Source organism: Erithacus rubecula (genome assembly GCF_903797595.1).
Source record: "Erithacus rubecula genome assembly, contig: scaffold_90_arrow_ctg1, whole genome shotgun sequence".
NCBI lineage: Eukaryota > Metazoa > Chordata > Aves > Passeriformes > Muscicapidae > Erithacus > Erithacus rubecula.
Window position 1 is genome coordinate 617,655 of NW_027635424.1, and position 12,836 is coordinate 630,490.

General features: G+C 44.0%; 2 protein-coding genes across 2 annotated transcripts in view; one reads left to right on the plus strand and one right to left on the minus strand.

Moving 5' to 3' along the window:
* LOC306816838 (IgGFc-binding protein-like) overlaps positions 1 to 12,836 on the plus strand; it is a 156,519-nt gene that overhangs the window by 13,547 nt on the left and 130,136 nt on the right. The window lies entirely within an intron of this gene.
* Positions 1,155 to 5,925, minus strand: LOC306816827 (coiled-coil domain-containing protein 81-like; the record flags this gene model as incomplete). The annotated part of the gene is made up of 7 exons (XM_079333279.1): positions 5,791 to 5,925; positions 5,649 to 5,713; positions 5,145 to 5,298; positions 3,313 to 3,563; positions 2,672 to 2,757; positions 1,687 to 1,841; positions 1,155 to 1,192 (listed from the first exon to the last, which is right to left on the minus strand). Exons 1-7 carry the CDS (start codon positions 5,873 to 5,875, stop codon positions 1,155 to 1,157), a joined length of 834 nt encoding a protein of 277 aa, XP_079189405.1. The 5' UTR covers positions 5,876 to 5,925.

A 12,836-nucleotide genomic window follows, 5' to 3' on the forward strand; every position in this document is an offset into this window, starting at 1 on the left:
CCAACATTTCTGACTTTCCTGACAATTCTGACTTTCCTGGCATTTCTGACTTTCCTGGCTTTTCTGACTTTCCTGACTTTCCTGACATTTCTGTCTTTTCTGACTTTACTGACTTGCCCAACTTTTCTGACTTTTCCACCTTTTTTGACTTTTCCAGCTTTTTCGACTTTTCAGACTTTCCCAACATTTCTGACTTTTCCGACTTTTCTGACTTTCCCAACTTTCCTGATTTCTCTGACTTTTCTGACATTTCTGAATTTCCCACCTTTTCTGAGTTTCCCAACATTTCTGACTTTTCCGACCTTTCCAACTTTTCAGACTTTCCCAACTTTTCCAACTTTCCTGAGTTTTCTGACTTTCCCAACATTTCTGACTTTTCTGGCATTTCTGACTTTTCTGACTTTCCTGACTTTCCTGACATTTCTGTCTTTTCTGACTTTCCTGACTTGCCCAACTTTTCTGACTTTTCCACCATTTCTGACTTTTTCAGCTTTTCAGACTTTCCCGACATTTCTGACTTTTCCGACTTTTCTGGCTTTCCCAGCTTTCCTGATTTCTCTGACTTTTCTGACATTTCTGACTTTCCCACCTTATCTGAGTTTCCCAACATTTTTGACTTTTCCGATCTTTCTGACTTTTCAGACCTTCCCAAATTTCCCAACTTTTCCAACTTTTCTGACTTTCCCAACTTTTCCAACTTTCCTGAGTTTTCTGACTTTCCCAACATTTCTGACTTTCCCGACATTTCTGACTTTCCCACAATTTCTGACTTTTCTGACTTTTCTGACTTTCCTGATTTTCCTGACATTTCTGTCTTTTCTGACTTTTCTGACTTCCCTGATTTTTCTGACTTTTCCAGCTTTTCCTTCATCCCTTCAGATTCGGACTTTCCTGACTTCTCCTTTTTCCCCAGTTCAGTTTTCAACATTCCTGATTTCTCCTTCCTCCCCAATTCAGTTTCTGACTTCTTTTTCTCAAATTCTGTTTCTGACTTTCCCAGATTTTCCTTCCTCTCCAATTCAGTTTCTGACTTCTTTTTCCCCAGTTTGGTTTCTGACTTCCCTGATTCTTTTCCTTTCTTCCCCAGCTCTGTTTCTGGCTTCTTCTCCTTCCCCCTCCTCCTCTGGGTTTTCTGCTTTTCTGGAATCTCTTCCTCAGGTATTTCCTTTCTTCCTAATAGTCCAGAAACTCTCTTTGGAACTGAGAAGGAGAGGTGAAGCCAGACGTCACATAATTTGTCCCATTTCTTCCTTTTCCCCCCACATTTCTTCCCTTTCCCCCCATATTTCTTTCTTCTTTCCCCATTCTTTTTCTTTCCCCCTTTTCTTTCCCATTTTTGTCAATTTCTTTCCTTTTTTCCTCATTTCTTTGCCTTTTCACTCTCCATTCCCCCTTTGCCCTTTCCCATTTTTCCCATTTTCCTTGTTTTTTTCCATCAATTTCTTTTCTGTCTCCCACTTTTTTTGCTTTATTATCCCCAAAATTCCCATTTTCCTAATTTTTTGCTATTCTCCCCTTTTCCTTGATTTTTCCCTATTTGTTTCCTTCCCCCATTCCTTTACTTTGTAATCCCAATTAATTCCCATTTTCCCAATTTTTTCAGATCCCACCTTTTTATTTCTTCTTTTCCCATTCATTTTCATTTTTCCTCATTAAAAAAAAAAAAAAAAATTAAAAAAAAATTACCTTCTCTGCCTCTCTCAGTTTTCCGGCCTTTCCCTTCTTTACTGATCTGTGGTCCCAGATCACCCCTGGGACGTGGGGTCTCCTTGGGGACGTTCTGAAGGCTCTTTAGCAGCCTTGCCCTTGAAAGTGGTGCCTGGACCATTTCCCTCTTGAATCTGGGTGGGAAACACCATGATCATCGCAGAACCACCCTGGAATCACCACAGTTTTCCCCAAATCTGCATAATTTCCCCCTCAATTCACCACTTATTCCTAAATTCACCTTTATTTCCCCCCAAATCCACTATAGTTTTCCTTAAATCCACCACATTTCCACCAAATCCATACTATTTTTTTCCAAATCCACCATTTTGCCCCAAATCCATTTTTTTTTCCCAAATCCACTTTGGTTTCCGGCAAATCCACATTTTTCCCAAATCCCCCATTAACCTCAAATCCACCATAGTTTTTCCAGATCCATTATATTTTTCCCAAATCCATCTTATTTTTCTCCAAATCCAACACATTTTCCTTAATATACTATGTTTTCCCTCGAATCCACCATGTTTTTCCAAAATCCACCCTGTTTTTCCTCAAATCAATGTTTTACCTGTTCCACCACATCTTCCTTAATCCACCTGTTCTTTTTCTACAATCCACCACATTTTCCTCAAAATCCACCTCATTTTCCCAAACCCACCATGACTTTCCCAAATTCATCTTTTTTTCCCCAAATCTCTTTCCCTCCCAAATCAACCCCATTCCCCCAATTCCACCATGGTTTTCTCCCAAATCCTCCTAACTTTCCTCCAAATCCACCATATCTTCCCCAAATCTCCCATCTCCCATTTTCCCAAAATCCACCAGTTTTCCCAAAATTCACCATCCCCCAGACCGTCCCAGGGCAGAATTCCTCAGGCCCTCTAAATCCAAGGAATCCTGGAGTGGGTTGGGTTGGATCCCATTGCAGTCCCATCCCAGAGCCCCGGATTGCCCCTGGACGCACTCAGGGAAGACGATGATGGAGCCACATGAGGTCAGAGCAGCCACAGGGACTCCCCGAGGCACCACTATGTCCAGGAGCTCCTGGATCTGTAGCAGAAGAGAACAGGGATGGGACTTTCTCCATGGGGATGAGGTACTCAACATTAGAAGACCCTAAAGATAGTGCGACCTTCCCATGGATGAAAAGTTCATTGTTGCAGGAGCACCAAAATGGTTGGGAGTTCCTATCATGGGTGAAGACAGCAGTGATGGAAGACCCCAAAGATGAGGAATCCAGCATTGCAGGAACCCAAAGAGGAGATGGCGCGACCTCCTTAACATGGATGAGGGAACTTTGGAGGAGCCCAAAGACAGTGGAATCTCCTCAATATGACCAAGGGACTCAGGGACCCCAAAGATGGTGGAACTTCCTTAATGTGCATGAGGAACTCAACAATAAAGGAGACCAAAGAGGACCTCAAAGATGTTGGGACCTCCTTCATGTGTATGAGGAAATGCTGGACAATCCCAAAAATGGTGGGATTTCCTCAACATGGCCAAGGAACTTAAGCGTCCCAAAGATGGCAGGACCGTCTCCCCATGGATGAGGTGATTTTAAAGGAACACCCCACTCCCCTGCTCCCATCCCCTCAACCCCCTCACCTTGAAGACCCCGTTTTCCAAGTTCTCCTTCCCGGCCACTGCCTCCAGGAAGTCGTGGTAGAACCTCATCCGGACCTTGTGCCGCTCCACCAGCAGGACTCCAATGTCCCCCAGGACCAAGGCCACGTCCTCACCTGTCCCCAAGCACCGCGACAGGAGGGACATAGTGGCCTGGAGGGCGCCCTCCACCCTGCGCCGGGGCAGTCCCAGCACTGCTGCCACTGCAAACGTCCGGAGTGAGTCCAGGTTCCCTGGGAGGACATGGAAGATGGCGGGGATTTGGGCTATCCTTGCGGGGTTTGTGGTTTTCTTGTTGGGTTTTGGGGGTTTCTTGAGGTTTTATGGGGCCTCCTTGTGGCTGTTGTTGTCCTCTCATATTTTTTTCTTAATGTCTTAGGATGTTTTGGGGTCTTCTCAGAGTGATTTGGGGTTTTGAGGGATTTTCTTTGTCTACTTATGGTATCTGGGGTCTTCTTGTGCTTTTATGGGATTTTTCAAATGGGTTGGTTTTTTTTTGTGTCTACATGATTTTTGAGTTTTTTTGACATCTCCTTAGAGACTTTGGAGCCTTCTCATGTTTTTGGGAGGGTTTCTTGTAGGTTTTTCAGGTTTTCTTATATGTTATGGAGTTTCCTATGGGACTTTTGGAACTTCTGTTCATTGTGTAGGGTCTTCTCATGGGTTTTGGGGTCTTCTCATGGTTTTATGGGGTGTCTCTGTATTTTTGGGGGTCTCCTCATTGATTTATGGGGTCCTCCTTGGTTTATGTGCTTTTTTGGGGTGTCTTCATAATTTTTGGGGTCCTCTTGTGTTTTTTTGGAGTCTCCTCAGGGGCATAAGGGTCACGTGATGGTATTTTGGGGTCTGCTTGAGATTTTTTTTTTTTTTTAGATTTTCTTGTGGTTTTTTTGGAGTTCCTTGTGGTTTTTTGGGGGTTTTCTCTTTTTTTTTTTTTTTTTGGTCTTACTATGCATTTTTTTAGGGGGGAGGTCATGATTTTGGGGGTCTCCTCATGGTTTTATGACATCTCCTTGTGAGTTCTGGGCTCTTATAGTGGTTTTTAGTGTCTTCACAAAATTTTTGGGGTATCCTAATGGGTTGTGGTTTTTGAGGACTTCTTGTGGGGTTTTCTGGGTCTCTTTTTGGTTTTCTGGGGTCTTCTCATGGGGAGATTGGGAGTCTCCCTATGTTTTTGGGGTTCTCCTTGTGAATTTGGTCATCTTTTTTTTTTGTTTCTTTGTGTTTTTTGGGGTTTTTTTTGGTTTTTTGTGTCCTCATGGGTTTTAGGGGTTCTTCTCATGGTTTTTTGGGGTCTTGTGGGTTTTGGGGTCCTGTGCTTATTAGGTATCTTCTCATGGTTTTATGGGCTATCCTTGTCTTCTGTGGGGGTCTCCTCATTGTTTTATGGGACCTCCTTGTGGTTTTGGGATCTTCTTATGTTTTTTTTCAGGTTTCATGGTTTTTTTGGGTCTTGTCATATGCTTTTTTGAGGTCTTGTAATGTATTTTTGGGTCTCCTCAAATGTTTGGGGGTGTTCTTGTGATTTTTGTTTTTTTCTCATGGGGCTTTTTAGAGTATCTTCATGGGTTTGGGGGCTTCTCATGGATTTTTTGGGATCTCCTCTTAGTTTTTTGAGGGAGTTCTCCTTGTGATTTTTGGGATCTCGTGTTTTTTTGAGGTCTCCTTGTGGTTTTTGGGATCTCCTCATGGACTTTTAGGGTCTCCTCAAATTGTTTTGGTTTCTTTTCGCACCTTTCAACTCCCCATTTTCTACCCCCTCCCTCAACCCTCTACCTCCATCCGTGCCCACCTCAGAATCCCCATAGTCCTACCAGGCCAGAATTCCCAGTCATCCATCAAATTGTGGTTCTGGACCAAATTCCTGGCCAGGCAAAAAATCGGCCTCCGTGTTGTCACCTCCATGTCTCCAACCTGCACCCGCCAGGGAACCACATCCAGGGCGCCGAAGGTTGGGATCCACACCCCCTGCAACCAGAATTCTGGCAATTTTGGGATCTGCTTTCCCCCAGAAGTAGAATTTTGGGATTTTGAAGTGTGAGTTTGAGATTGTGGGGTCTGTGCCCCATGTAACTTGGAGTTTTCAGATTTTGGGATCTGCTCCCATCTGGAAGTGGACTTGCATGATTTTGAAGTGTAATTTCAGGATTTTAGGATCCCTGCCCCCTGAAAAAGAGATTTTGGAATCTGCACCCGCTGCAAGAGGAGTTTCAGGCTTTCAGGATCTGAATGCCCTGAAAGAGGAATTTCGGATTTTGGAATGAAGCAGAGGTGATCTTGACCCTCAGGAGGGAGCATGGCAGGGGAATTGGAGTGACCTTCTTCCGCAGCAGGAGCTCTTCCAGGACGAAGTCAGCCACTGCATCCCAAATTTTCTTCCACTCTGGCAATTGAGGAAAACTCAGTCAGGGTGGGTCCCGACAGATTCTGGCATTCCTGGGGTCCAGGAGGTGCTGGTACCTTCAAGGGTGGTGGCTGAAGCAACCTCTGTCCTCCCCCAGAGCTCCACCCTGGTCCTCCTGGCAATGCGAGCTGGGGAGCTCATTCCGTACTCCCTCAGGATGCGGGATCAGGATGTGGGATCAGGATGTAGAGTCTGGGATGTCCCACCACCAGACTAGCTCCCATTGCATCCCCCAAGGATGCTTGGTGACTCTGCTGGTGGCACTGTGACTTCACTGGGGCCTCTATGATGTTGTGGGGACAGGGGTGGGGGATACGGGGATGAGGCAGGGAGGAGGGACGGAATATGGAATGGGGGACATGGAATGGGAGACATGGAGGGTGTGGGACCAGTGGGATGGGACATGGGATGGGGGATATGGGGGATGTGGGATGGGGCATGTGAAATGGGGTTGGGAGATGTGGAGAAGGGGGGATGGAGGACATGAGAGATGGGATATGGAATGAGGGCTACAGGATGGGGACATGGTATGGGGAACATGGGAGATATGGAGGAATGGCAAGAGTGGGGGATATGGGGGATGGGGGACATGAAATGGGTGACATGGAGTGGGGACTTGGAGGATGTTGGATGGGAGGCACCGAATGGGGGACAAGGGAGACATGGGGGACACAGTCTCCAGGTGTTCAAAGACATTACAATAAACAGACATAATGACAAAGCAATTTTTATTATCTTGTCCTTACACCGGGTCAATGCCCAAATCTTGGGACAGGGATCACAGTTGCTTGGCTTCACTGCCATCCAGTTCTATACCAAAGCTGTGTTATTCCAGCAGAGAGCAGCAGGGTCACCAGGGGCTTCCTCAACTGGCGGCTGAAATCTTTTCACACATCTCGCAGCTCACCTGAGGACAGGGATCTAGTGATGGTCTCTGGCCCTGACTCTTCCTCATGTTGTGAGGGCCCTGCCTCCTCTTCCTCCCTCACTAAGGGATTGGTGCAGATTTGGTTTTGGATTTCTTCTGTGTAGCAGCCACTGCTCCTAGCAGGGGCTATTCCCCTGGTTCAGGAGTGCCCACGGTGCCTGTTGCTTTGCTTTCCTCCTGAGGGTGCTGTCCAGTGACCAGCAGTGTCCCACAAACAGTAGCCAGGTTGCATCATTTTGCACCTCTCTGAAGCTGTTGCAGCATTTTTAACAGGGTCCTGTAGCTGTTCAGGGGTGAACTTCCAAAACATTGGAGAAGAGGCATCCTCCAAACACCAATCCGTTTGCTCCCACATTCCATGCCGCTCATGACTATCCAACCTCGGGGCAGATCTCTGAATGACTTTCCTAGAAATCTCTGACTCTGAGGAGAGCTGGCAGACTCGGCAACAAGAATAGGCTTTCCTTAACACCGAAAGGGAATTAAAACTTCTCAAAAGCTGTAGGAACAGGCCTGAAAAAGATCCCTGAGAGGAGCACAGATGGGAATATGCACAGGGTGAGCTTCCCTACCCACATGAGCAGACCAAACAACTGGACCTAATAGAGCAAAAGCTCAGATCAAATTTATTCCTGACCTGCTCCGGGCAGATTTGTTGTGCCCCACAATGACACCAGAAAGGTGCTGTCCCACATCCACACAGCTCCTTTCCAACCACATCCTGCTCTAACTTCCCATCAGCAGATGGGAAGTTTGTCTCTCAGTGTTCACATGTTGACTGTGAAGCCACTTCTGCTCCAGGAGCCTGGTTGGCCCCATACTTGGGGACAAGATATTAATCACAAAAAAGCTCATCCCAGCAGAGGTAAGACAGGAGCAGAGGAAAGGGGAGAGCCAGGCCCAGGGGACATGGCTGGAATGGTGATGGTTGTGGGGGGTCACTGGCCTTGCAGCAGTCTGGCTGGCCCTGACAGGCATTCTGGCCAGGAGGCAGTGTTAAGGCCATCCAGCACATGAGAGACCCCACACAACAGGAATTCCGTTCTTGGGGAGCTGCAGGAGTGAGGCAAGAGGGAGAGGCCTCTCCTGGGCTCTGACTGGGAGCAGCTCTGTTACATAGCCCAACCAGCCCTGAGACACAGGGAAGCTGGCCAGGCTGTGATCTGTGATCTGTGGTGCCCAGTCCAGTATCAGACACTTGGACATCCCAGAGCACAGAGAGCTCCCTTGTCCCAGATAGTTCTTGGCACTGGAGGGTTTAGGAAAATGCCACAGGCTGTGGGGATCAGCCGCAGGGAACTGCCAGGGATGGCACTTGCCATCATCTCTCTGCAAACCACCTTGATCCCCATCCTTTCCCTTCTTGGGGTCCTTTCTTAGACAGCCCATGGGAAATCTTGCAGATTCCCCAAATGCCCTTTGTGGGTTTCCATCATGAATCTGTCCTGACGCAGAACCCACCTTGCTCAGCTGGCAAGGCCATGGTGGAGAGCTCTGCCATTGACCCCTTGGTGAGTCCTTGAAGAGGAGCTGTCAGAGCTTTCCTTGAATTAATTGTTAAATTTTTGTTGTTTAAATTGGAATGCCCCTAAAATACCATCTACTGCACCCTCCTTGCTGAGGTGTTTTGGTCTAGGGCAAATTTGGGAGGAAATTTTTGAATGGCATTTTTTTTTTAACTGGTTTGGTAAAAAATATTTTTTTAGAGAGAAGTGGAAAAATCTATATATTTAACAGACAAAGTATTTTTTAGGTTGGAAATGAGCAATACTAAACAGCAAAACTTTTTGCTGTTTTGAGGAGATGGTAAATTTCGAAGGGGTTTTTTTGTTGGTTGCAGCTTGGCTTGCTAAGTTTGTTTGTATTTTTTTGGCATTGGGAAAAGGCCAGGCTTGGTGGGCTACAAGTGTGAGTTTCCGTGTTTTTTCTGGGATTTTAGTTTAGAGAAGGTTTGAATAATTTTAAGAAAAAGGGAAAAACAGCTCAGGGGACTTTTTATTTTAGCTAGTGAGAAAATTAATTAAAAAGCAAAAGAGACTTTCTTTTGTTGTTTATTGTAGACAACAGAGTTTGTCTGAAGAATATGGGGGAGTAAGTGCTGTTTTTGATAACAAACTCTGCATTTTTTTTTTTTTTTTTAATTTTTGGAACTAGTTTTAAAGTTGTAGAACTTAATACCAACAGAAGAGAACAGAAGATTTGAGGATGCAAGCATTATAAAGTTACCTTAAGACATTTTACTTTTTATTTTTATATTGTTAGTTTATTATTATATTTATTATATATTTTAATTTTATAAATACATACATTATATATATATATACACACACAGGATCTAGTTATATACAGATAATAACAGTGATATTTGACAGTGACATTTAATAGTAATATCTATATATGATTTTTACTTAATATTTAGATTTTTTGAGGTACATATTGTGCTGTTTTATTTTTTTATATTATTTATTACATGCAACCTGGTTTGCGAGCAAAGACAATTTTATGAATGGGTTTGTTTGTATTTGAGGCAAAAATGATTTAAACTTTTTTTTTAATAAATTTTTGGGTTTGAGACCATATGGTGCAGTTAATTTGTCAGGCTTTTTTGTATTTATATTTGGATTACATTTTTGCATACTAGAGGGGCTTTATTTGTTTGATTTGCTTGATGGCAGTACAGTTTTATAGTTAAGGATAACTTGGGAAATACTGTTTATGGTTAAATTTATTTTTTGGTTTTGTGCTTATTAATAGGTGATGTTTTTGTCTTGATGACTGGAAGCATTATGGGTTTATTGGGCTAGGAATATTTTTTTTTGGTGTTATTTATTTAATTTTGATATTTTTATTTGTGCAGCATGATTTATTTGTTTGTTGTTGTTTTTGTTAATTTTTGTTAGTTTTTGTTAGTTTTATTTTTGGGGACATGGGCATTTATATGATGAATTTTTACAGGCAGGTTTTTTAACTGAGTGGCAATGTTTTTTATTTATTAGTAGTTTAGAATTTTTTTTATGTTGTCAGTGAGTCTTTAAATTTTTTCAGCTAATTTTACAGAGCATTGGCTATTATTTATGAATTGGTGTAAAGGTAGAGCTTTGGCTACTTTTTTCTTTTAGCAATGTTTAGGGCTAGCTGAACAGCTTTGAGTTGACTTTTTTTCGGTAGCTTGTGTAGCTTGTTGTGTGTGGCTTTATACAGTTTTTATTTTTGGTTCATTTTTACAATGTGACAGGAGCTGTTGGTGAAAAGAGCATAATGTGTTTTATTTGTCGGCAGTTGGTTGTATGGTGAGGCTTTTTTAGCATGTGTTGTTTGGTTTTGGTTTGGTTTTTTTTGTGTTAGCAAAGTTTTTACATTTGGGTTAATTTGCAATTATTATTAAAATTTTAGGGTGATTTAATTTTTTAATACAGGCAGGTTGTGTGATGAGGGTAATTTCTTTGTTTTATGTGGTGTTGGTGGCATGATGGGCAAAGGGAACTTTTGCTTTGAACATTTATTTTAGAAGTGGTAGTCAAAGTGCTAGGAGGAGTTGTGTTTTTGTGTTAATTATGAACACAATTATGAATTAGTTATGAATTATGTTATTACGTGTTAATAAGGAACACTTTTTTAAATGACTTTACAGATTTAAAGGGGAAGAAGGAAAGGCTGAAAAGCCTCATCCTTTGCTCTTTTTTAAAAAAATTGGGTGCAATTACTAATAAACCTCCAAAACATGCTACAGGAACAGGGATACAGGGTAGGACGAAGAAACTATAAACTATACATACTTGGAACAAACTTTAGTAGCTTTATAAACACTTTATAAATCACTATCACTGAGCTCAGCATAACAGTTATTTAAATATATGTGTTTTTACTGAAAAGCTAGGTGCTAGGACACTACTGGAGCTATCTTAGGATAAGAAAATAATTTTAGGGACCAGAAAGGTATTAAAACTTTAAAAAAACTTAGAGACTCAAGACATATGAAGACTTCTACTTGAAGACTTCTACTTTGAGGGACATTATGAATTCAAACAACATGGTTATTGATGGCTTTATCCCATTACAGAGTAAGTACAACCAAAATGCAATTAGAACAGGTTTTTTCCAGTTTCTCGGGCCACACGCTGGGCGTCAAAAAATATTTGTTTTGGTTTAGCAAAAATTTGGGAGGAAACTTCTGAATGGGATTCTTCCCCCAGCTGGTTCGGGGAAAAATATTTTTTCGGAGAGAAGTGGAAAAAACCTGTTTATTTAACAGACAAAACACTCCCCAGCACGGAAATTAACAATAATAAACAGCAAAATGTTTCACTGCTCTGAAGAGATGACAAATTCAGAAGAGTCCTTCCATAGATTGCAGCCCAGATCACTCAGTCTGTTCTCAGTCGCTCCAGAATTGGGAAATGCCACAGCCCAGGCCAGTCCTGGTGATCCACAGGTGTGAACTTCTGGTGCTCCTCTGGGTTTTCAATCCTGAGCAGGTTTGAACAATTTTGAGAAAAAGGAAAAAAAATAGCCCAGGGGACTCCTTTGCCTCAGTTGGCCAGAAAACTAAGTAAAAAGCAAAAGAGAGCTCTCTTGTGCACTGCAGAAGAGCAAATGCCATTTCTGATAACAAACTCGGCATCCCCCCCCCCCCCCCCCCCCCCCCCCCGCTTTTAGTCTTGGAACCAGTTTTAAAGTTGCAGAACTCAATATTTAACACTAACAGAACAGAATAGATGATTTGGTGATACAAGCATCATAAAGTCACTCCAAGACATGGGGGAAGGCACAACTGCCACTAGAACAGATGGTCAAAGCTCCAGACCTTAAACAATTTTTGGAATGGTACATCCACTTCTATGGACAACGTGTTTGTCTGTCTTGCCACCTTCATCATAAAATATGTCTTCCTTATTATCCAATCTAAATTTATCCTTCACAATTTTAAAGACATCACTCTTTCCTTTGCCACTACAGGCCTGAAAATAATCAGTCTTTTTATTTTCTTGCATATATATATGACTGTAATGTTTCATCAGAAAAGACCTTGAAAAGACACAGAAAACTCCCACGATGGGATCTAGAGGCATCAAGCACATGACTCATAGACACTGGGGGGCTTGGGCTAAATGGTGTGAAAACTGAGGACATAACAGGAGTAGCCTGAGAGAGCTTAAGGGTGGTTTGAGAGATTGTGGAGTTCTTCATTGTATGTAACAGCCTGAGAAAGAAACAATGCCACACAGATCACCTCAACAGGCCCAGACTAAACAAAAGGAGAAAGGAATTTCTGAACCAAGACAGGGCTGTGGTACAACACATCCCCCAGAAGGAGTGTGGAGCAGCCCAAGGCTTTGTGTGGCCAGGCAGAGGCAGGCAGGACGCAGAGCTGGCAGCAAAGGAAGGGGCAGCGAGGTGGGGCAGCCGGGGGATGACAACAGCCTGCAGGGACAGAGGCGCAGGGCATGGACACCGTAGGACAGCCTGGGCTGCAGAGGGCACAGGGATGGGCAGCAGCTGAAAGGCCCTGCCAGAGCACACTGCTGCAGCACTTGGGCCATGGCTGCTGGCCCCGGGCCTGAGGCCAGCAGGGGACAAGTGAGCCTTGCTGTGCTGGGGCCTCATTGCCTCCTTCTCCCTGCTCAGCAGCCTGGCAGGGGCCACCCCATGGTCCTGTCCATGGCATTGCACATCCCCAGAGCCCAGTGCACTGGGAAGAGCCCTGAGCAATGAGGGAGGGACAGGATGTGCCTTGCCAGGGGCTGGGGCTCAGGCCTTGGCCCTTTGCATTCCTAAAACATCCAGGTTTGCTCAGCACCAGAGAAACCTTTCCCTTGTTTGTCCCCTCCTGTCAACAGTGCCACCAGGGTTCTGCCCTAACTGGAACCTGGGGACACTTTCTCAGTTATTTTTCACAGTGGGACCCATTAGAACTTCAATAAACTTTTGAGATTGATTGTAACTTTGAATTATTGAGAGGTTTCTTCAACTCTGTTTCACAGATTGATGTTCAGGGACTCATCAACCAACCTGCAGGAGAAGTCCTTGTGCTGTGCCTGTGCTGCTGAGCTGGCTGGGATCCTGGCACAGAGGCAGCTCCTGGCAAGTGCAGCAGTGCAGAGAGAGCTCTGCTCAGGAGCAGCTTCTGTGCACAACCCAGCAGGGCTGGAGCACTGCCTGCAGCCACCCTGGGCA